The sequence below is a fragment of the Gekko japonicus genome, unplaced genomic scaffold (assembly GCF_001447785.1).
Source record: "Gekko japonicus isolate JY-2015 unplaced genomic scaffold, Gekko_japonicus_V1.1 scaffold1071, whole genome shotgun sequence".
NCBI classification, from domain to species: Eukaryota; Metazoa; Chordata; class Lepidosauria; order Squamata; family Gekkonidae; genus Gekko; species Gekko japonicus.
The window spans coordinates 29,870-54,079 of record NW_015168679.1 but is presented as its reverse complement, the minus strand read 5'-3'; the positions used below and the strand labels follow the sequence as shown (position 1 = coordinate 54,079).

The window sequence follows — 24,210 nt, the reverse complement described above, 5'->3', positions numbered from 1 at the left end:
GTTGACCTCAGCCCACGTCCTCAATGCATGCTGTCACTCCATTCCATCTCAGCAATCTGGTTATTGTGTAAGAGAGGGTTGCCATTCCTTCAATGGTCTGTGTTGGTCGTTTTATGGGTTTACCTCTTGCCTTAAGAATCTGCCAATGTGGTTTGGGTGAAGTGGATGATATTGAGCACTATTTACTGAGATGCTCATTGCACGAATCACTTAGGCAGAGATTTATATACCCTATTTTACCTTTGCACAATGGATTCTCAAAACAGGAGTTGGTTGTTTTTTTGCTCTCTGATATGGACGTATATGTTACCAGCAGAATGTCCCTGTTTGCTTTGGCGGCAAAAAAGATAAGATTAAGGTTAGGATTCAGCGCAAGTTAGTGAAGGGATAACTTAATGTGATGTATAAGGATTGTGTTTGTATTTATGCCTTGTTATGGCCAATGGCTAATACAATAAACTTGATGATACTGGTGATACTGGTGTAAGAGAGGGTTGTGTCTGTCTGCGTGAGTTTAGCGATGGGCTGGCACTCAGTTCGGAACTGGTGTATTGAAAACAGATTCGTGTAGGATGTCTACCAGAAGTCCCCCCGATCCACCTGTTGTTTCAGTGGGAATCAGTCACCGTTCAGCAAGGCCTCCCTGCTTGGTATCGCTCACGTCCGTTTTCCCCTCTCCAGGATTTTGATGCCGACTGCTATGCTCAGCGCAGGCTGTCGGGTGGCAGCCAGTCCTACGGAGGGGAGTCCCCCCACCTGTCGCCGTACAACAGCATGGGCAAGCTGAGCAAGTCTGACGAGCAGCTCTCCTCGCTGGATTGCGACAGTGGGCAGTGCTCCCGCAACACAAGCTGTGAAACGTTAGGTAGGAAGAGGAAAACTGGAGGGGCGCGCGGGGGCAAGGCTGCAAGGGAAGAAGGTGGCGCACGCGTGTGCAGTCGGAGGGGTTGGGGCTGGAACCTTGGAGATGTGGAAAATCACAGTGTGTTGGAAGAGATGGGTTTGAGCCTGATCCTTGGTCGTGGCCTGCCAAGGCTTACTGGGCATGAGACAGGGCTGCCGGCAGTTTGAGGTAGGATGCAAACACAGGCTGGACTCCTCCTGATCATGTGATCTGAGAGACCCTATCTCATCTCCCTCCTGGCTGTTTAGTGCCAACGGGATTCTTCCCCCACCCCTTAATCACCATTCTGGAATACTTCAGTTAGCCAAGCCCCGGCTGGGGGTGGGAGATCCCCTGTCCCCAGGTCCTGTTGCCTGCTGCCACCATAAACGGCAGTGGGAGAAAAACTAAGAAGAAAAATATGGCCTCATCTACGTACAGGAAGTTCTTACCATAGAGTTCCCGGGGATTCCTAGAGCTACCCAGAATCGAGAAAGGTAGCTCTAGGAATTGCTGCGAACTCTGTAGTAAGAATGCTTGGTTTTACCATAGGGCTTCCTGCAATTGCTACAGCTACCCTTTTCATTTCTGGGTAGCTCTAGGAATCCCCAGGAACTCTGTGGTAAGGACTTCCTGTAAGTAGATGAGGCCTGATTTTTCTATTTTAATTTTTCTCCTGGGAATTTGCCCCACCCCCTTCTGCCAGTTGCCAGGCAACTCTACCCATGTCTCCTTCCTCAACCTGTGGATTATGGTGCCGCTGCGAAAGACCATGTTTCCTTGCTCCCCTCCTCCACGTGCTGTAGCTCTTTTTCTCCCCTCTGTCTCGCTCCGTTGAGTTCCAGCCAGTTCTTGATGGGGTGCTTTTGGTAGCCCGTTAGGCCCCACAGGTTGATTCCCCCCCTCCCCCCGCACACACACACTTGCTGTCTCTGATGTCCCTATGATTGTAAGACTTGCTATACAGGATCAAACTAGAGTGGTAAAATGTAGTCCGGTATTCACCCGTGGTTAGCTAAATGCTTCAGGAAGGAGTTGGAGGGGACATGTCCCATTGATTGCCTCCTGGCCTTGAGAGGTACACTGCCTTTGTACGTGGAGGTTCTAGTGGAGGCTTGATGTATGAATGCTTAAGCCTGGCCCTTCTTGGCTTTCATTGCATTCGCAAAGCAAACCACAGATGGCAGCTTAAGGCAGCCACATAGTTTTGCTTCATATCAAAGCCTGTCTTTCTTGTTCATTGGCATGGCAGCGACCTCACCAATGGGGCTGGGTGTCTTTTGACCTCTTGATCTCATGACGCTTTTTTAATTCTCCGCAGATCACTATGATCCGGACTACGAGTTCCTGCAGCAAGACCTCTCCAACGCCGATCAGATACCTCAGCAGACCCCTGGCGTCCTCAGCCCTTTGCCGGAGTCCCTGGCAGAGTCCAGCTCCCCGTTTCACGGACGTTCTTTCCAGCTGCCGGAGCACTGCAGCCCCTCGGCAGCAACGCAGGCAGCAGAGATCCCTCCGGCTCTGCCCGAGAAGAAGAGGAGGGGCACAGCCGCTCACGCTTTCGACACCTCCGGCTGTAGGATCTTGTTTGAGAGGCACCCCTCGCAATACGATAACCTCTCCGAGGACGAGATGCACAACCTGGCCTTGATCCCGACGATGCACTTCACCCCTTTTGCAACCGTGCTGCCCTTCCAGCCGGGGAACTCACCGGCCCCGGTAGAATTCCTCAATGACTTTGCTGCTCCAGACTCTGTGGGGGACTCCGAGAAACCTCCGCCTCTGCCCGAGAAGAAAAACAAACACAGTAAGGGCCGCCAGGGGTCTGCTTCGGGGGTGGGTGGGGTGGGGGCTCTGAGCTTGCATCTTCTTTTTAAATTTTTTTAAATAAATTTGATAAACAAGTTAGATCATAGATAAATGAGAACCAACTGAGCCGAACAACAAGCACTTATAAACATTATAACGGAACAATGCTCAACAGTCCAGCCACATCTTCTAGAGTCCTTGGGCGCATCTCTAGCGGCAGAAGCATATGTGGTATTGTGCAACACCGACGGACTCCCTTCCCCTACATGTTCTTGGGCTTCCGGTTATCCTTGGGTGTTGCTGAGGGATCGGGGTGCAGGTGTCGGGGACCTGAGCAACCCCCAGGCCCCCTGACTCTGAGGGAAGCCAGGGGCCCACCCTATCATCCATGCACCAACAACACCCGTGGCACCTTTATGGCAAGGCCTGCTGGCTCCATTGCTTGATAGGGACTGGCCCTTTAACAGTCAGTCCACTCCACTGCCTGATAAGCAGCTGGAGACAGTCTTGAGCCAGGGGTGGGGAAATGAGGAGATGAGTCGTAGGTGGGATATGGGCAGTGGCAACAGCTTCCCACAGGAAGTACTCAAATCCCACGGGAGTTCCGCAGGGGTGGAGCCTCCAAAGGGGCGGGCCCCAGGACTAGTCAGGCCCTTCATCAGGCAAAGGGAAGTAGGTCCAGGAGAGCACACCGTGTCCTGCTCCTGAGGCCGAAAGGAGTAGGGTCGGGAGTAGGGATGTGCATTCGGTTAGTCTGAACCGAATGCACCCCTGAAAATGGCCCATTTGGACCCCTTTCAGGCTGCTGCAGGCTGATTCAGATTCTCTGATCTGAATTGGCTTGCCGCCGAATTTCGGCGGCAATTCAGCGCCATTATATCCTATGGGCCATTGAAGTCAATGGCGAAAACGTAGGGTATATTCTGGGGGCTGGAGGGGAGGGGGTTTGCGGGAGAGGCTCCAAACTCGCAGGGTAGCTGCTGGAGCCTCTCCCCAAGATACCAACCATGTTTCAAGAGCATTGGACCAGGGGGTCCAATTCTATGGGCCCTCAAACAGGTTGCTCCTATCCCCTCCATTGTTCTCTATGGTGGGAAAAAGTTACTTGGGGAGAGGCTCCAGCAGCTACCCTGCGAGTTTGGAGTCTCTCTCAAGCCCCCTCCTCTCCAGCCCCCAGAATATACTCTATGTTTTCGCCATTGACTTCAATGGCCCATAGGATATAATGGGGCTGAAATTGGCATTCGGCTGGCCGAAAGACTCTCCAATCGGCTTGTACTGATGAAACTGACATGTGGGAGTCTTAGTGCCAGCCGAAACGGATTCTGCCCGATTCGGCCGAATCCGAATGGGCCGATTTTTATTTTTTTTTTGCACACCCCTAGTCGGGAGAGGTGAAAGACACGGGTGAAGGAATACACCAACGCCCCTGCTGGCAAGGATCTGCCAGACCCGGTCAGAGCCCCTGCCACAGGTCTGCGTTTATTTACTTGGCACATAGTTTGTTGCATTCCCGAGGTGCAGACTAGCAAGTTATACTCTGTCCATGTGGTGCAGAGGAGAAGTGTCCGGTGCTGCTTTTCTGAGGGGCAGCCATTGGGAAGACCTCTTTGCATGCTTTTTGTCAATCAGATGTTGTGTATTTGGTATATTCTTTTTCATTTCAAGCTCAGTGGTTGTAATGGAACACGGAGGTGGAAGTGGCCTCTTCAGAATTCCTGTCTTTTCTCAGATGTCTTGCCTGCAGAGGCCTTTGTGTCCCTTCCGTGTGGCATACAGGTCAGGGCCAGATTTTCACCCAGCCTTCAGACTCTGGAGTGGCTGACAAGTAGTGTACCAATAAGGGATGTTGTAAAAAAGCCCAGTAGCAGCTTTAAGACTAACAAACTTTATTGTAGCATAGACCTTCGAGAAACACAGCTCTCTTCATCAGATGCATCTGATGAACAGAGCTGCATTTCCCGAAAGCTAATGCCACAATAAAGCCTATTAGTCTTAAAGGTTCTAATGGGCTTTTTACTGTTTTGCAGCAAGAGACTAACACAGCTTACTCCTCTGGATCTGTGCCCAATAAGGGATCGATTTGTTCTGTCCCCTTCCGTCCTTACATACGGGTGGAGTGGGAGATTCCAGTGTGTAGTGAGGGAAGGTGCGTACAGTTCTCATGCAGGTCAAATGAGAGTCTGGCGGTCTGACCAGGAAGGAGTCTTCACTGAATGCTAATGACTTCCTGGCAGCCCACAGAAAATGGTCAAGATCTTAGCTGTTGCCTGTGAATGGAGTCAGTTCTGAATTCATTGTTTTCACATCTCCCTCCCTTCCCTTGCCCGAAATCACTACATCCTGCAGTATTCATAACTGGGTCTGTTGAAAAGCACGGGGAAGATTTTTTTTTCTTTTCCAGGTCTGAGCAAGGAACCTTGTCCCCTGCCCGTCAGAATTGGTTTCAGCTCTGCTTTTCATCCTAGTTGAAAGTATGGCTGTGCTGCGTAGAGCTCTGTTTTTGATGTTTAGGAAACAACAAGCAATCCTGATGGGGTGTGTGGAATTCCCCCCCCCCTAAAAACATTTTTTATTTGTCCAAATATTCACTTCCTTAGAAATCCCATTAGGTGCCACTTTTCAGAAGCCTTGGCTTGGTAGCTGCTGCTGCTGACCGGGAGGCTCCTGGCAATTTGTCCAGCAGCTGGAGGGCCACGTGAGAAGGCCCTGCAGGCTGGAATTGTGCCCCCCCCCCCCCCCAGCCATGATGTGCCCACCTCGGCCCTAGAGGAGTGAGCATGAGTCGGTTAGCTTAACACTCAAGCTGGTCATGTTCCTCTGCAAGACTTGAGTCTCTGAAATTCTTTTTCTCCACGTAATAATCGTTCCTTTTTAGAAGCCAGAGAGATGTGGGACCATTTCAGGTGGTCATAAGCTCTGTTAGAGCTGCTGCCACAGAGTGTGTTGTCCAGGTGTCACACCATTGGGTCAGTGGCTCTTGAGTAGACTGGATGGGAATAAAAACTGTGACTTAAGTCTCCTTGAAAGCCATTGGGAGACACGGACTCTCTTTCTTTCTTTCTTTCTTTCTTTCTTTCTTTCTTTCTTTCTTTCTTTCTTTCTTTCTTTCTTTCTTTCTCTCTCTCTTTCTCTCTCTCTTTCTCTCTCTCTTTCTCTCTCTCTTTCTCTCTCTCTTTCTCTCTTCTCTCTTTCTCTCTCTCTCTCTCTCTCTCTCTCTCTCTCTCTCTCTCTCTCTCTTTCTTTCTTTCTTTCTTGTTACAATCATAGATCAGTCACAATTGACACTCATAGTTATCAGCACATTTGCAAACAATAAAATTCCCAGGCATAGAATTGGATTTATTATAAACAGTAATAACATGGGAATTAGAATAGAATTGGATTTATTATAAACAGTAATAACATGGGAACAGTATAAAATCTCTGGCAATCGACTCTTTGGCCTCCATCCCTGAAGCTGCAAGAGACGCCCCTTCGATCAGCTGTAACAGCTAGTTTGTGTGTGTGTGTGGATTAGATTGCCTTGTCAAACCCCAAGGAACCTCTTCCCTAAGCAGGCTCCTGTCTGCCTGGGAGATCTCATAATGCCTCGTTGGGTCCAAAGGATCTGGGGTTGTAAAATCAGCTAGCCTCAGATCACTTTACCAATTTCCACCTGAAGCCCTTCATCCGCTAGGCGTCTTGCCTGTGGCTGGACATCTCGGGAGGGGCTGTGGCTCAGTGGCAGAGCATCTGCTCAGCGTGCAGGAAGACCCGGGGTCCATCCCCGGCATCTCTATTTAAATGGACCTGGTAGTAGGTGATGTAAAATACCTCTACCTGAGACCCTGGAGAGCCCCTGCTAGTCTGAGCCGACACTGATTTTGATGGTCTGATTCAGTCGAAGGCAGCTTCAGGCGGTCCTGTGGACCACTTCCATGTTACGTATGCCTGTGGGTCTTGTGAAAGCTTAGCGTCTCCTACGTTTTGAGGAATTGGTCATTCTGACATTTTCAGCTTTCTTTTTTAAGGTTTCTGTTCCTTATGAGTTTAGAAAGAAGCTTCACACCCTTTCTCTCCTTCAGTATCCCTCGTCCTCTACCATACACATACACATGGTTTATTGTACTAAGCCATTGGCCATTACAAAATACAGAATACAGCAGAGCAGTCATAAAAAGTTAAAAAGCACCGTTAATATCCGGGTTAAAATTAACTACTAATCAGTAATAAAAGAAAGATAAAACAGGTTTAATCACCATCAGGTAGCCTGCCCCTTAGATCGAATCTTAGATGCTGCTAAAGCAAACAGGGAAACTCTATAGGATAGATAAGCATCATTATCTGACAGCAAGAACTCAGTCTTCTCAAGTTTCTGGGTATGCTAGGATTCCTGCTAAAAATTTCTCTCTTGGAGCGCTGCATAGGGGACAGTAGAGCATGTAGTGAGGAAGGGCCTCCACCTCTGGCAAGCCACAAATGCAGAGACGTTGCTCTTTTGGAGTATGCGAATAACGGCCCGCCAAAAGAGCTGTTTGCGTGGTTTGGAATCGTAAAGCTGTAAAGGGCACTCTGAGGTTATAGTTAGAGACAGGGGTCATTTCATAGAAAAAGAGGTGCAGGAGCTCATTAATATAACTCATTAGCATATCTTATTTGCATATGCCACACCCCCTGACATCACTGGAAGTGTGTCAGAAGGCACCATTGGACTGTTTTGGATTGCTAGCTATGGGGGGGGAGGGATGTGCAGATCTGTCCTCGCAGAGGAGGGAGAGCTTGTACCTGAATAAAACTTGGTCTTAAAGGTGCCACTGGACTGTTTTGGACCGGGGGGGGCTCTGTAACTTACCTGGCTGCTTCTTGCTCTGACTGAGGGCCGCTGGGAGCAGGGGGTGGGGCTTGTTGCATGTGCCCGCCCCCTGGGCTCTTTACTGCTGGAGCTCCGCTCCTGTGCGCTCCTGCAGGAAATGACCCCTGGTTAGAGATATTGACTAGGTAACTCGACCTGCGGTGGTCAACTTTGCAATATTTATACCAGGGAGCCCCTTTAGATTTCAGGATTAAAGAACGATCGGTCAGTGCATCAGCCTCGTATATCCAGCCCCTAAGTTGTGAATTCTCAGCTGAGGCCCTGAGAAGGTCATCTGGGATGGTGCATCTTTGGATAATGGTATTAAGAAAGTTAGAACGGGTAGGGTCTTTACCAAAATGGAGGTTGTCTGATTGGTGGCTTATAGAGTTGGAGCTCGGAGGTGTGTTCTTTTCCCAGTATTTTATGACTGCCAGGTGTGCCCGGGCCATAAGGGAGGGGAGTCCCAGTTCAGCTCTCATCAAAGATGTGGGAGTGCCTCTGGGCAAAGCTACCAAACCCTGATTTTATACTCTGGAGGTTGAGGGCACTGTAAAATGCCAGAGGGAGCAGCATGACCCCATCGCCACCCAATAGCCTTTGGGGGGCACCTTGGCCTCATTTGGGCATATCTGCTCTACAAAATTCTGTTGTGTCCCAAGCTCTGTGTCATGGATCAGCCAGGCACAGCCAACCCTGAAGATGCAGAGGACTCTCCAGAAAAGGAACAGGCAGACAAAGGGGTTCCCAACTCGCAGTCAGTCACGGACGGCCCGCTGCAGAAAACTCCTGTGACCCTGCCAAGGAGCGAGTCACAGTCTGACAGCAGCTCCCCAGAACCAGGTAGGGACCCACCACCCACCTCGCCTCCCTTATTGCCGGAGTGTAGATGGATTGAGCCAACTTCGGAGGACGGCGGAAGACAGGAGAGCCTGGCGGGAGATTGTCCATGGGGTCGCGAAGAGTCGGACTCGACTGTGCGACTGAACAACAACAACAAGATGGAGGAGGGGCTGCCATGAGGTGCTGGAAGGAAGGCCAAGTGCGCGATTAGCAGCTCAGAGACACCTGGGTCTAGTTAGTATGGAGGAGAGCGCACGCACCTGCATGGTGCGATCCAGCTGCGAGACGAGCGTCTCTGCCACAAAGGGCGAAGAGAGGGAGAGACTGGCCGTGGAAGCAACGTGGCAGATTACTCCTGACCTCACCGCCACTGACCCTGCCTCCGACTCATGACTTCGACCCTTTGGACTGTATCTGGGCCCCAACCTTTGGATCTGCCCTGAACCGGCTCCTTTTGCCGACTCCGTGTACCACCTAGGAACTGGACTCTGACTGCCGCACACCGGATTGTGCCTTCACCTTGCCCGCACCTGAGCTTCGCTACCCATCCCCGTGCCTAGTGGGTACCAGGGCACTCTGCTTAGCCTGGAAGGTCCCTTTGCAGCCGAATCTGCCTTGCAACGATCAAAATAGGCAATGCAAACGCCCTGACCTGAACGGCCCAGGCAAGCCCCATCTCGTCAGATCTGGGAAGCTAAGCAGGGTCGACTCTGGCAAGTCCTTGGATGGGAGACCTCCTTGGAATACCAGCAGTCGGGAGGGCGGGGGCAGGCCCTATTCAGCCACCTCTCTGAATATCCTCCAGGCCCCCAGTAGGGGTCGGTCACCAGAGGTCAGCTTCCAGGTACATACACACTCACATGCACATACGAAAAATACAAAAAAGGGCAATGCAAAGACCACTTTTTAAAAGATCCCTAGCCCTGGTTCATACATTTGGCCCGGGACATCACAGTCACAGACTGAGGGAGGAGGAACGCGAGACCTTCCCTTTCAAAGTGCGGAGAAGCGTGACCGCAGGCTTTTGCGGAAGTGCCTGACCGTCCTGAAGCCCGGCTTGAAGACTTCCTTTCCTCTCTCACTTCCCATATTGTCCTCATCATATGGGTTGCCGTCCATCAGTGATTATATGGCGAAGGGAAGAGCTAAAGGAGCAGATGTGTGGATCTAATCGAGGGCCCTCAAGTCCCGCAGCCAGCCATATACACTGAGAAGCCCGCAGTCCCTGAGCGGGACAGCCCAGGCTAGCCCCGTCATGTCAGATCTCAGAAGCTAAGCAGGATCGGCCCTGGTTAATACTCAGATGGGAGACCACCAAGGAAGCCCAGGGTTGCGACACAGAGGCAGGCAATGGCAAACCACCTCTGAACGTCTCTTGCCTCGAAAACCTCCTGAGGGGGGGGTCACCATTAGTCATTCGCCTGCAACTGACGGCACTTTCCAGCGCCACACGTTCCACCCAGAGTTACCCTGTTTTATAGTCACAGCAACCCTGCCGGGTAGGCAAGGCTGAAAAGATGATGACTTCCAGGCTGAGGCCGCCCGGGGGCTTCACGAGCGAGCAGGGCTTTGGATCTAGGTCCAGTCTGGTCCACTCTGCCCACCACGTGGCACTGCGCCTCACTCTTCCAGATAGTTCTGCAGATATCGCCCCGGTCGCTGAGGGGATCGCATCCCCCCGAGGACTCCAGCCCAAGGGTGGGCCGCTATCTCCGGTGGGTGCTGAGCCAGTGGTGCGATTTTCCGTCTGTTCTATTGGCTTCCCGGCCTCTTTGGCTCCTTGAGTGCAGAAGAGTTAAGCAGGGAGGAACTAGCACCATGGCCGCCGTTTCAGGGACTCCCCTGTTTTTCCTCATTCAGCTTTCATGTTTGAGGGGTATAAAAATGTCCCTTAAATTTTGGACTGTCAAAACGCATCTCTTTAAGTCGCGGAGAAAGTTGTGAAGCACCTCCCATGTTGTTGCTAAGGCAAGAAGAGGAGGAGGAGGAGGAGACTGGATTTATACCCCACCCTTCACTTGGAGTCTCAGAGCGGCTTACAAACTCCTTTCCCTTCCCCTCCCCACAACAGGCACCCTGTGAGGTAGGCGGGGCTGAGAGAGCTCTGACAGAAACTGCTCTTTTTCAAGGACAGCTCTTACCAGAACTACGGCTTGCCCAAGGTCATCCAGCCAGGTGCAAGTGGAGGAGTGGGGAATCAAGCCCGGTTCTCCCAGATTAGAGTCCGCACACTTAACCACGACACCAAACTGGAAGAGGTTGTTATTCATTTATTTATTATTTTCGATTTATATCCCGCCCTTCCGGTATAACCAGGCTCAGGGCGGTGTACAACAGGTTATAAAATACAATAAAATATGGATGCATAAATGCAATATTATAAAATTCACGTAACAAGCAGTATACAAAGTGCAGTTAAGTGCAGATGGCGATTACTGTATGGTGGTCCAATGTTGCTGAGCCAGTATCCTTAGTAGTTCTTAATGCCATTAACATGAGGGCCGTAGCATTTGTAATAATTCATTAGTGGTGGCTCCTACTCGAAGGCCTGGTGGAAGAGCCCCGTTTTACAGGCCCTGCGGAACTGTAAGAGGTCCCACAGGGCCCTGATGTCTTCCTACGGGGCCCTACGGGGGAGGGCGGGATATAAGTTTAATTAATAAATAAAATAAAATAAATTCCGGGAGCTCATTCCACTAGCTCTGGTAGACGCCAATCTGGTGACTTTTGGACCAGGGAGAGTCAGGCGGTTCTGCAACCCTGACCTCAGTGCTCTCTGGGGGACATACGGGGAAAGGTGGTCCCTCAGGTAGGCAGGCCAGACGCTGGGCCATTGGTGCCTTAGACAGGGTGGGACTACAGAGCTAAGAGTTTTCACAGCTTCTGGGTGGAAAGTCTTTCCAGGACTGAAGGCCAGGCCCAGACCTGGAGTGAAACCCCACCGGCAGAGAGAGCAGCAGAAGTATGGTCCAGAATAGCAAAGAAAGCCTAGCTGTAAAGGCGCTGGTTTCAGTGCTTGGGCTTTTCCCTCACACAAGGAACTCCAGGGATCCTTAGGAAGAAACCACAGGATAGTTAAACTGCTGCAGAGCAGGGTTGGGGCATTTGTCTGGTCCAAAAATTCTCAGACAGTTGGCTAAAAGCCAGTTTGGTGTAGTGGTTAAGTGCACGGACTCTAATCTGGGAGAACCAGGTTTGATTCTTCACTCCTCCACTTGCAGCTGCTGGATGACCTTGGGCAAGCCATAGTTCTATCAGAGCGCTTCTTGAATTTCTTCACTCCTCCACTTGCAGCTGCTGGATGACCTTGGGCAAGCCATAGTTCTATCAGGGCGGTTCTTGAAAGAGCAGTTCTTGGAAGAGCTCTCTCAGCCCCACCTACCTCACAGGGTGTCTGTTGTGGGGAGGGGAAGGGAAAGGAGTTTGTAAGCCACTCTTGAGTGAAGGGCGGGGTATAAATCCAATCTCTCCGCTTCTTCTTCTAAACAGTTTGTCAAATGCTTTTAAAGCGTTAATTTTATTGGAATAAAATAGATTCTTTAATCAGCAGCAGGTTGGAATTGGATATATGCTAATTTGAAGAAAATGATCTATTTAATTATATTAACTTTTTAAAAAAAAAACTGTAATGCATTGTTGTAACTTCTAGCAAAATTAGGTAAGGTATCTATAACAGTGAATTATTTATTGGACTGTCCTTCCATTTGGTTTTTATCCTGGAATACTGTGACCAGCCGACCGTGAAAGAATGAACAATAAATGAAACAAGCAGGGACCCACGAGACACTCACGGGGGAGGGGAACTGTGGTGGCAGTGGCACCGTCACTCACTCACTCACCAGGCCCCCTCTCCACCACCCTGGCTGCCCTCCTTTACCGCCGATGCTCTGCACGCCCGGCCACTCACCCCATCCTCTCTGCTCCTCCTTCCCCACTTGCTCCCCCTCTCTCCACTGCCCAACCGTCTTCACCCCTCACAGTGGGCTGCCCAGTTGCAGCACCACTCCACAGGCCAGGTTTACATAGTGGTGGTGGGGGGCTGCGGGGGCTCCAGGTCCACCGGTCCCACCCACAGCTCTGCTGCCTTGGCAGCAGAGGGGGAGAACAGCAGCACCCGTGCCCACCTGGTTGAAGCAGTGGTGGTGGGTGCTTCCGGCAGCTCTTGGGTCCTCCTTGCCACCCACCATCTCGTAGAGGGGAGGTGGCAGTGGCAGAGCTGCCGTCAGGAGCGGTTGTGCAGCCACATGAGCTTGGTTGGCTCACCCCCACTCAGGGTGAGTGTATGTCCCTCAGTTTGGGGGGTTTTACACCCCCTCCAGCCGTACTTTTTAAAAAACTTTTCATATTCTGTAACCCGGGGAGGGGTTCTCCCCAAGTCTGAAGAAGAATCTCCCCGAGTCTGTGCCTGGCCCTGGTCTGCAGATGGGGGGCATGTAGTCTGTTTGGTAGCCTGATAAAAGTCGGGTAACTTGGGATGGGTAATCCTTGTAGTGTACGCCTTGTAGTGTACGCCAGTTTGGTGTAGTGGTTAAGTGCAGGCGGACTCTAATCTGGGAGAACCGGGTTTGATTCCCCCACTCCTCCACTTGCGGCTGCTGGATGACCTTGGGCAAGCCATAGTTCTGACAAAAAGGTGTCCTTGAAAGAGCAGTTCCTGAAAGAGCTCTCTCAGCCCCACCTACCTCACAGGGTGTCTGTTGTGGGGAGGGGAAGGGAAAGGAGTTTGTAAGCTGCTCTGAGACTCCAAGTGAAGGGCGGGGTATAAATCCAATCTCTTCTTCTTCTTCTTGGTTCCTGAGGCAAGCAAGGAGTGGTTGGGGCGGGGAGTCCTACGCTCTGGGCCGCTGATGACTCTTCATGTTCCTGGATATGTTTGAAACTGCCCTTGGTAGTAGCAAGGGGCAGTAGGAGCTTGGCCTTATGAGATATTTGACTGTAGTCAGATAATGGTGGGTGACTTGGCTCACATTCCAGCCCTACAACAGGGTCACACTTCCTTTCCTGTCATTTGTGTGGGAAGTGCCATGTGACCCACAGTGTGTCTTGACAGCGAGGTCCATTGTTGGTCAGGCCAGTTGAAATGACAAGGTGGCTCAGACTGGTTCCGTACCTGGAAACGCCGACACTGGTTGAGGTGCAGGGAGAGGAACGTGACCCCTTGCGTGCCTTTTGTCTTCCAGTGATGGCCTACATGCAGTTCGTAGAAGACTACTCCGAGCCGCAGCCTTCCATGTTCTACCAGACGCCGCAGAACGAGCACATCTACCAGCAGAAGAACAAGCACCTGAGGGAGGTTTATGGGTTCAACGACTCCTTCAGCAGCGCAGACTCTGGCCAGGATCTGGCCCCGCCCCCGGCTCTGCCACCGAAGCAGCGGCAGCTGGTGAGTCCCCCTCGTCATAGTTTGGCCCCCAGATCTTCAGACTCTTTGATCTCTCTCTCGCAAGCACCGTCCTGGCTTTTGGCGTCCTGATGCTTTGTGTTTTCTGGGCATCTGCTGGACCCAAGGTATTAAAAGGGAGGTATTGAAAGGGGAGCCATGGCAGCTTGTCATCTGGAGGGCGAGTTTGGCTTTGCAGCCTGTGTAACGATAACAGAAGACAAAAACAAGTGTAGTTAACAGACTCAACAATTACAACTTGCCAAAAAGCTGAAGAACGTGTAATAGAGAATGATGTATACAAAGCAGCTACAATGAAAAAGTACAAAATGTAAAAAATGGAGAACTGGTATGTGCTACAGTGTATAAACAATGGAGAACTACTAAATAATTCGACGTTGTGTCCAGATTTTTGATAACAACGTTTCAATGTTCATCCTTCATCAGGGTGTTCTATAATAAAATACATAACTTACTAAGTAAAGGAGAGCCATACAAAGAAATTGCAAGGTCAAGTGATGTATTTTATTATAGAACACCCTGATGAAGGATGAACTTTGAAATGTTGTTATCAAACACAATGCCGAATTATTTAGTAGTTCTCCATTGTTTATACACTGTAGCACATACCAGTTCTCCATTTTTTACATTTTGTACTTTTTCATTGTAGCTGCTTTGTATACATCATTCTCTATTACACGTTCTTCAGCTTTTTGGCAAGTTGTAATTGTTGAGTCTGTTAACTACACTTGTTTTTGTCTTTTATTATAATTATATAGTAGTGTAATGAACATTATTGAATGATGCTTGCAGGCTGTGTGACAGACAGACCGACTGACCAGTTGGATCCTGGCTCATCTGTTTTGCTTCTTTTCTCACCCCCCCCCCCCATGCCTCGGGTCCACTTTTTTGTATTTTTAAGGTAGAACGTGTGTTTTTCATTTGCATTTTCTTCAAAAAAACAGTTGCAATTTTTAATATGCATGCTTGTTTAGTGTAACTTATTCTGCCTGTGTGGGGAAGGGTGGTGCAGGGTATGACCCCCCCCCAACAAAACGCTCTTTGATTTGAACGCTTGTGGGGCCGGCCATGTTTTGTCCTTTCCTTTCTTTGTCTTCCTTGCACTTTCTCTCTCTTCCTTCAGCAGGCCTCTTTTGCCACCTCCTCCTTCTCCTCTGTCTCCTTCTGTGTCCAGCCTCCTCAAGTGCCCTTCGGCCCCGAAGACGGTGGCACTGCTCAGGGCCTCAGTATGTCCGTCTCTAACTCCTTCCTCCACCAGCACAGCTCCTTCCCTGTGCACTCGGTGAGTTACTAACTGGAGACTCTTCTTCCTCTGCCTCTGTCTCCCTCTGCTGGGGGGATTTCCTGGCCTGGGGGGTCTGGGGGGGGGAGATTGTCTTTTTCGTTCTCCTCCCAGTGCCAAGTTTAACTGTTGAGTTTCAGGAACACGTGTTGGAATTACAAAGCTCATATTCAGAACATCCCAGCAAGGGAATTGAGTGGGGGGGGGGGGCTGGGTTTTAGAACTGATGACTCCCCACCCCCAGGCATTGAAAATAAAGCCAACGTAAGGAACGGCAGACATGAACCTGCAACATCAATCCGCAAGGCGCATCAGCCACACATAAAAGCTGATGATATGTAAAGTTTGGGTTTAAAGTCTCCCTTCTGAATAAATCAAAACAGATCAAAATCCAAAGTAAAATGTAAACATTCTTTTATCGTTCCCATCACGTCGAGGGCTTAGATGAGTCCCCTAAAATGCTCCAGAGATAGCATCAAAATTCAAGTCTGCAAAATGATGATTTTGGAACTTTGGAGCTCCTTCATCCTATTTGAGCATCATTCAAACATAACAAACGAAGTACAGGACAGAGTTTGAGTCCATGGGCACCTTTAAGACCAACAAAGTTTTATTCACGGTATAAGCATTGGTGCACCTGCACACTTCTTCAGACACCCCCCCTGAAACAAACTACGGTTTCTTTGCGGAGGGAGCACCTTGGAACGGTTGGCCTCTTAACGTATTGATAGACTACCAAGGCGAGCACTTTAAGTAATATTGTATGATTGTTTTAACTGGTTTTAAATGTTTTAAATGTTTTATGCTAACCAGCTATATTACGCCGACAAATGCGAGCCACCCTGAGCCCGTCCGTGGGGAAGGCGGGATATAAATCTAACTAATAAATAAATAAATAAGTCTTCAATTGCACCCCAGTTTGTTTTGCTATACAGACTTGGATGCTTTCAACCAGTTGTTTCCAATGTTCCCTCTAAGGTGTGGAGTCTTGTGAGCAAGAATTCTACTTTGTGAGCTACTGGCCTTAAAGTGGTGAGCGAGCAATTTGGCTGCTGCATCAATCAGTTTGCTTTGGAACCCTCCTTCCTGAGCTAAGGCAAAAACGTGTGAGCCGGAGGCTAAAAAACTGTGAGCTAGCTCACACTAACTCAGCTTAGAGGGAACACTGGTTGTTTCACTGTTCAGTAACCAGGATCCTAAACCACGGTTTAAAATTACAATCGCTGGGCAAGAGTAACGCCCCAGTTTGTTGCAGTGCCTGAATTCAGACATCACAGCCAATTATGACTACGGTACAGCCAAGATCTCCTAAACCAGGAAGTCTTCATTCTTCAGGACTCTGCCTGAGGGGAGAAGGAAGGCAAGGAATTTGTGCACCAGAGGATTCCGGGCAGGTTACCTTTTGTGATGTAGCCACAAGACTGATGCTGTTCCAGATATGCCAAATGAGCTTCCAAAATCATCACTTTTTTCCCCTGTTGAAGCAGGCAACAGCTTTGGATTGGTGGGATTCCTGTCTGAAACTGTGTCGGCTTCAACCGCAAGTCAAACGGTGAATTTTGAAGTTTTCATTTGGAATACCATTTCAGAGATTTTAGGGGATTCATCCAGGACTTCAACACTGGGTGCAGTCAGGGGTCATTTCGTAGAAAAAGAGGTGCAGGAGCTCATTAGCATAACTCATTAGCATAACTTATTTGCGTACGCCACACCCCCTGACATCACCGGAAGTGTGTCAGAAGGCAACACCCACCGCTCAGGCTCCACTGGACTGTTTTGGATTGCTAGCTATTGGAGGGGGGATGTGCAGATCTGTCCTCGCAGAGGAGGGAGAGCTTGTACCTGAATAAAACTTGGTCTTAAAGGTGCCACTGGACTGTTTTGGACCGGGGGGGCTCTGCAACTTACCTGGCTGCATCTTGCTCTGACTAAGGGCTACTGGGAGCAGGGGGTGGGGCTTGTTGCAAGTGCCCGCCCCCTGGGCTCTTTACTGCTGGAGCTCCGCTCCTGTGCGCTCCTGCAGGAAATGCCCCCTGGGTGTAGTACAGGTGTGAACTGATTGAACTGCCGTTCCTTGTCCCTGGGGAACGGCACAATTGTGAGCAAGGTGGGCTAAGGATCTGAGGATTCTCAGTACATGAATGCCTGGGGCTCTTTGGAGGAAGCTGTAACAGTTGACGTGGTGCTAAACCCATCTGAATGTGGGTATACCTTGTAGGGACTAGAAATATAACACGTCCGGTATGTGCCGTCTGCCCATAGCTTCAGCCTCTCTGTTTCTAGAGAGTGTCTTTGAGTCTTCCAGTTTCCACTGGAAGGCTCTCTGAAGCAGGGGTGTCAAACATACGGCCCGTGGGCCGGAAGCAGCCCGTTGTCAGGTTCAATAGAGCTGTTGCAGTCCACAACGATTCATAAGAATAGGTTGCTTTATTACAAGTCACTATTGATGCTCTTACATAGTCATTGTCAGGAATGAAACTCAAAACCAAGCAGGGACAGATATAGAGAGTTCAAACACACAGGATTGTCCAATGAATACAGTTTGTGCACAGCAGAAATTCGAGCGGGAGAAAATCAAGGCGGGAGATAGCTTCCAGCCGTTTGAGTCACACCAGCCAGATTGGGAACGGCTCCAGCAGCAGTTCTCACCGGCTTACCAACTACAAAGGCAGCGCAACCTTCCAAAGCCAAAACAAACGTCACCGCGGCCCTGAGAGGAAATGAACAGAGAAATGCAGGCTAGTTTCACCACCCACCCCCTATCATACAGCAGGCAGGTTACACATAACATACCCAGAGTACAAATGGCAGTTTACTTCCAGGGCTCTTAGCTGGTCGTTACCTTTATTGCCAGGTGACCGAGGCTGTGCATTCTGTCCCCGTATCCTGTCCCAGTGCTAATGTGTTAACGTCCGGTGGAAATGGGAGTATGGGCATCAGGGAGATACTTGGAGGAAATACTATAATTCTGTTAATGTTTTAAGCATGTTTGTATGTTGAGTAAAAAATAATATCGTTATTTAGATTTAACAGTGTCCTTTATAAAGTTTATATCGCTGGTACCTGGCATTACATTTTATGGCACACACGGCCCGGCCCGACAAAGTGACACTTATGTCAGATCTGGCCCTCGTAACAAATGAGTTCAACACCCCTGCTCTAGAGTCTCTGTTTCTCCGCACAACCCGGGCTTGTCATTTCTGTTCATTATTGACCAGTTTTGAGAAATACGTACACTCTGGTTGAAAAATTCCGGTGCCGCAAGGGACACCATGTGGGGATTTTTCAAAAGCGGGATGTCAGAACCCTGGGTTTCCTGCTGCTGATCTAGGAGAGTGGAGGTTTACTGGACAGACAGACAGATAGAGGTGTGTGTGTGTAAAGTACCCGTCAGTTCACAGTCGACTTATGGCAACCTCATGGGGCTGTCAAGGCAAGAGACGTAGGAAGGTGGTTTGCCATTGCCTGCCTCTGCGTAGCAACCCTGGACTTCCCTGGTGGTCTCCTACCCAAGTGCTAACCGGGGCTGACTCTGCTTAGGTTCCGAGATCGAGTCAGCCTGGTCCAGCCTGGTCAGGACCAGTGTTCCCTCTAAGCTGAGTGAGTGTGAGCTAGCTCACAGTATTTTAGCCTCCAGCTCACACATTTTTGTCTTAGCTCAGGAAGGAGGGCTCCAGAGCAAACTAATTTACGCCGTAGCCAAATCACCCGCTCACAGCTTGAATGCCAGTAGCTCAGAAAGTAGAATCTCTGCTCACAGGACTCCACAGTTTAGAGGGAGCGTTGGCAGGACAGACAGACAGATTTTAAGATAGGAGGATTCTATTACGGATGTGATACGGATGCAAAGAAACAGTGTGAGGCAGTGCTTCCGGAGAGCTTTGTGCAGCGGGCCCTTCTCTTCCAAACGGTCACTGGTTAAAATTTTTTTGAGGAATCTGAACTTTAAATAAAAAAAACCACCGATCCTTCTGCATCCCTTACGTGCCCGCACGTCTTCCGTCAGTGACTTGGCCACTTTTTCCCCAACCTAGTAATAACAGCCAGCCTTTTTAAACAGCCAAAGATAAACCCATTAAGAGATTAAGCAGCAAGGGCCTGACGATCGCCACCCTTTAAAACGATACACCCTCACAGAGAAATCTCTCCTCCATGGGCACCCAAGCCTCTTAAATCAATAGGAGGGGAAGAGGGAAGCAAGGTAAAGGTTGTATGCTGCAGCAGACAGAACACAACTTCTCTGTGCCTGAATAATTTTCAGACCTACCCACCGTGGTTACTGCTTGTGGGGACTTGGCTCCCCCCACCAAAAACACACACATTTCAGTTCTCCTCCAAGAAACCTAAATGCAGGTTACATGATCTGCATGTTTTATTTCTGAAGGTTATGCAGTTACTCATAGCAAATGCTTGTAATTCAGCAGTCGGCATAATCTTGCATTTTTATTCCTGCACGTGATTCATTCTGCTTCTCCTGCACCTGAGGAGGCATCTGCACTTGTGCATAATAGCCATGTACAAGCACCTTCACCTGCGAGACTCGCAAGTTTGCTGTCGTTCACACACTTGCCTTAGCCTGAGTTGAAAGATAGGAGTGTTGGAATCAGTGTTATCTCTAAGCTGAGTTAGTGTGAGCTAGCTCACAGTTTTTTCACCTCCAGCTCACAGGTTTTTGTCTTAGCTCAGGGAGGATGGCTCCAGAGCAAACTAATTTATGCAGTAGCCAAATCTCTCACTCACAACTTTAATGCCAGTAACTCACAAAGTAGAATTTTTGCTCACAGGACTCCACAGCTTAGAGGGAACATTGGCTTGGAATCCCTCACTCTGCATCAGCTGTGTGACTCCTCTCATTCCATCCCTAGATATATGCGAGCAAATCAGAGATTCAGGGTCTGCTGTACCAGGGCAGGTGAATTTTGAGCCCCAAGAGATTCAGTGATATTATTTTTTTGTTTCCATCATCCTCGATACCCCCACCCTTCTACCCCCCCCCAATGGGGACCCAAAGCAGCTTCCATCCTTCTCCTCTCCTCCATTTTATCCGCACAACAACCCTGCAAGGTAGGTTGGGCTGAGCATGTGGCTGGCCCAAGGACACACAGCAAACTTCCATGGCAGGGTAGGGATCCAAACCTGGGCTTCCCAGATCCTTGCGCAACACTCCAACCACCCCGCCACGCTGGGGCTAATAATGTCCTCAACTGATCCTCGTGGGGGACTTGGCGTCACAAGCGTCACTGCTTTCCATCACTTAATTCCCCCTCCTTCCTTGCAGAGTGCCTCTTTGCTTGCTCTCCAGATTAAGGTGTGATCACCTTTCCGGGCAGCTTATCACCGTATCTTGAATGCAAAGGGCTCTACGTTGTGTCATCTTCGCTGAGCGCTGCTGCTGCTGTGTCCTGAGGTGCACCTCAGAGCCAGCCGGTGTGCAGCAAGAGAGACGGAAGGCAGAAGGGAGAGGGAGGTTCTCTTTTCCTGTTTGTCTTTAATTCCCCCTCCTTCCTTGCAGAGTGCCTCTTTGCTTGCTCTCCAGATTAAGGTGTGATCACCTTTCCGGGCAGCTTATCACCGTATCTTGAATGCAAAGGGCTCTACGTTGTGTCATCTTCGCTGAGCGCCGCTGCTGCTGTGTCCTGAGGTGCACGGTTTGGTCGCTGAACCTCAGAGCCAGCTGGTGTGCAGCAAGAGAGACGGAAGGCAGGAGAGGGAGGTTCTCTTCTCCTGTTTGTCTGCTGCTCTCTTCCCCTTCCCTCAATGCTTCCAGGCAGCCCGTAGTTGAAAACTTTCACGGCTCTTAGCAGACTTGGAGTGAAAACCGGCAAGAGCTTGCGCGGCGCAAGGCTTTAGAAGGCATTCAGAGCTCTTCACGTAGGCACTGTCTTCATAACCCTCAGGGCAGCCCTGCAAGGTAGGCCAGCCTGCCCATTTTGCAGTAGGGGGCACTAAAGGCCGTGGGGTGAGTTTACGGCGGAGATGTGGCTTACCTCCCACTTCCCAGCTCTTAACCGTTGTGCCATGCCAGTGCGTGCCAGATTTCATTGCCGTGGAAGACCCTTGCACTTGGTGATGGTGTACATGTTCTTCAAGAAAGTGGGTAATAAGTATTTAGAAGGGGTTTTTTCCTGCGAAGCTTCGGAGGAGGAGGAGGAGGAGGATGAAGGTTGCAGGTGGAGAAACGGGGAAGGGGGAGCCACCATTCTGGAAGGGGAAAAAACAGTGATATCCAGTGAGATGTCAGACTTCTCTTTTCCCAGGGATCCGTCCTGCAGGGGCTGCTTCCCTCTGGTGTTGGAAGCACTTGAGGCATAGAGCTGCAAGCAGTGTTCCCTCTAAGCTGAGTTAGTGTGAGCTAGCTCACAGTGTTTTAGCCTCCGGCTCACGCATTTTTGCCTTAGCTCAGGAAGGATGGGGCTCCAGAGCAAAGTAATTTATGCAGCAGCCAAATCGCCCGCTCACAACTTTAATGCCAGTAGCTCACAAAGTAGAATTTTTGCACACAAGACTCCACAGCTTAGAGGGAACATTGGCTGCAAGGGGCGCCCTCCCTTCAGCTAGGTGCTGAGGGCACCACCCGTGCGTGGTGCCCAGGGAACCTGAGAGATGCCGCTGTCAGAGCTGGACCACCGTCCCTAGCAGATGCTCCCCAGAGGACCTGAAATGGGAGATCTTTCTGACCGTGGCTTTCTCCAGTAGATCCCTTCACGGACCAGGTGCCTGCGGTTCTATGTGTGCCTGCTGCTAAGGCAACACGAACCTGCCCTTGCAGCGGCCTGCCCTGCCCGCCGCTCTGTGCCCCCTGGTCTCGGTCACTCAGACTGGATCAGCTGTCTGGCAGAGGAAGGTCTTTCCCAGCACCTCCTCCTTGAGATCCTTTAACTGGAGGTTAAAATGCATCTGGGGACACACACACACACACACACACACCCAATGCAAAACAGGCACCCTGCCTCTGTGCCGTACCTCTTCCCCCCTCCCCCCAATTTGGCTATGTAATCAGTGAGGGGGTGGGCTTCCCTCCATGTGACTGACTACTTCTGCAAAACCTGGCCACCTTTCATGATTTGGGTTTTCCGTCTCTCTGTTAATATTGTGCTGTTAACAGGTGAATGGTCCTAGAGAGCTCTGCTCCTGGTCTCAGGCGCTGAAGCCACAGCCACCTGGGCCAGCCAGGAGCCTCAGGGGTTCTAGACCTTTCACCAGAGTCTCTCAGCTTCCTCCCAGGTTCTCCTCTGAGGTTATCTGCACGCACTCAGTAAACAACTCCAGACTCTAGAAGGTAGGAAAATATTCCAGTTTTAGTAAACTGTTCAAGTTATGAAGACTGTATGCTGGGCAGGAGCCCCTCTTAAGGCACAAGCGATGGCAAATAAAAGAAAGAATAATACTGAACTACATCTGGCTAAAAAAGCTATCTTACTGTACATTAAAAGCTGGCTAGCTAGCTCATCAGATGCAGGTCCGCCACGTGGTTCCTGCTTGCAGGCTTCCCTCCCTTCTGCTGTACCGGAAGGAAAATACAAGAATATTCCTTTCTCAGAAAGGCTTTGTACCTGCCCATTAAGGGGGACTACAGAGCACATGTTTTTAAGATGCCCGTATTATAAGGTGTAGGAGCTGCGGTGGCTCAAGTGGTTAAGACGCTGAACTGCAGGCTGTGGAAGGTCGGTAGTTCAGCAGTTCGAGACCCGAGGGTGCCGCATGACGGAGTGAGCTCCCATCTCTAATTCCAGCTCCTGCCAGCCTAGCAGTTCGAAAGCAAGAAATTGCAAGTAGATAAATAGGTACCACTTCGGTGGGAAGGGAACAGCGTTCCGTGCGCCTTGGTGTTTAGTCATGCCAGCCACACGACCACAGAAATGTCGGACAGCGCTGGCTCTTCGGCTTGGAAACGGAGATGAGCACCGCAACCCTAGAGTCGGATTCGACTGGCTTTCGAGCAAGGGAACCTTTACCTTTACCTATTATAAGGTGGCACGTAATAAAAGCATCCCTCCACTGACTGAACAAATTCCGGGCCTTTCCGAAAAAGCTAGACTCGAGTTTCTTCTATCTGATAGAAATCCCAAGATTACCCACCAAGTAGCCAGTTTCTGTATGGTGATACTCAGGTCACGGAAATTCTGAGGTAGCTAGTTAGATAGAGCAGTTTGATATTAGACTGAATTTTAATCTGCTTTTAATGTTTTACTGATGTATTTTAAAATCTTGGAGTATTGCAAAGGTGTACTTCTTTTTGTACGACTGGTCCAAGGACTGTAGAAACAAACTGAACCGAACTGAGCTTGCAGGCTTGAGAAAGTCCGTCCCCTGCCAGACCGTTCATGTCATGGAGGGACAGACGATGTAGCTTCTTCTCACCTGTTGATAGAATAGCCAACCGCCTACTGTCCGAGCGAGGCACGTTTTTAGACATCCTTGCCTCAGCCCCTGAACCCATTAGCCAATCAGGACACGCTAATTGGCACTGGGATGTTGAAAGAGCTTGGGGAGATCTGTTGTCAAGGCTTTCACAGCTGGAGTTCATTAGTTGTTGTAGATTTTCTGGGCTGTATGGCCGTGGTCTTGGCATACTACAGCCAGGTACTACAGTGCCAAGACCATAGCCGTACAGCCCAGAAAATCGACAACAACTAACTTTGGGAGACTCCCACAGACGGTTCTGTTATCAGCCAAAAGCCACAGGTGAACGTGGTTAAAACAACCACATTGCATTTAGCAGGCCGGGCCAGGGGCCTGCCAAAACTTCCAGCCTAAGGAAAGCGATAAACCCAAACAGCCTAAAGGCTTAATGGCGGCTGTTCCTTACAACGGTGCCTTGAAGCTCGTAAGGTTGGTGTCACTGAACTGCTGGGAGGCGTGTGGCTCAGAGCGTTGCCTTTCCCCTTAAAGCTGAAAGATACCAGCTACTCAGCCCTGGAAGTGAGATGGACCCGTTTCCAGCTCCGGCCCGTGGAACTTTGCTGTTTGTAGCCAGCCCACAAAGTAGAAGAGAGAAATAGTTGGTCTCTCCTTGCATAGGGCTGCCAAGCTGCGGCGGGGGATCCGCACGTCTTCACAGGATCGGTGCCGCGGGGGGACAGCGATACGCGTTGCACTGGTGTCGCCAGGATGTGATGCTACGCGTCGCTCTGGCAACGGGACTCCGTTGCCAGAGC

The 24,210-nt window shown here is 50.1% G+C and overlaps 1 protein-coding gene across 1 annotated transcript in view; it reads left to right on the top strand.

The window, feature by feature from the left end:
• RAPGEF1 (Rap guanine nucleotide exchange factor 1) overlaps positions 1 to 24,210 on the top strand; it is a gene marked incomplete at its 3' end in the record, with an annotated part of 81,683 nt that overhangs the window by 28,122 nt on the left and 29,351 nt on the right. The window contains exons 8-11 of the mRNA XM_015415394.1: positions 682 to 865; positions 2,205 to 2,690; positions 13,550 to 13,752; positions 14,894 to 15,052. Coding sequence (XP_015270880.1) covers positions 682 to 865; positions 2,205 to 2,690; positions 13,550 to 13,752; positions 14,894 to 15,052 — 1,032 coding nt within the window. The remainder of the gene's footprint in view (positions 1 to 681; positions 866 to 2,204; positions 2,691 to 13,549; positions 13,753 to 14,893; positions 15,053 to 24,210) is intronic.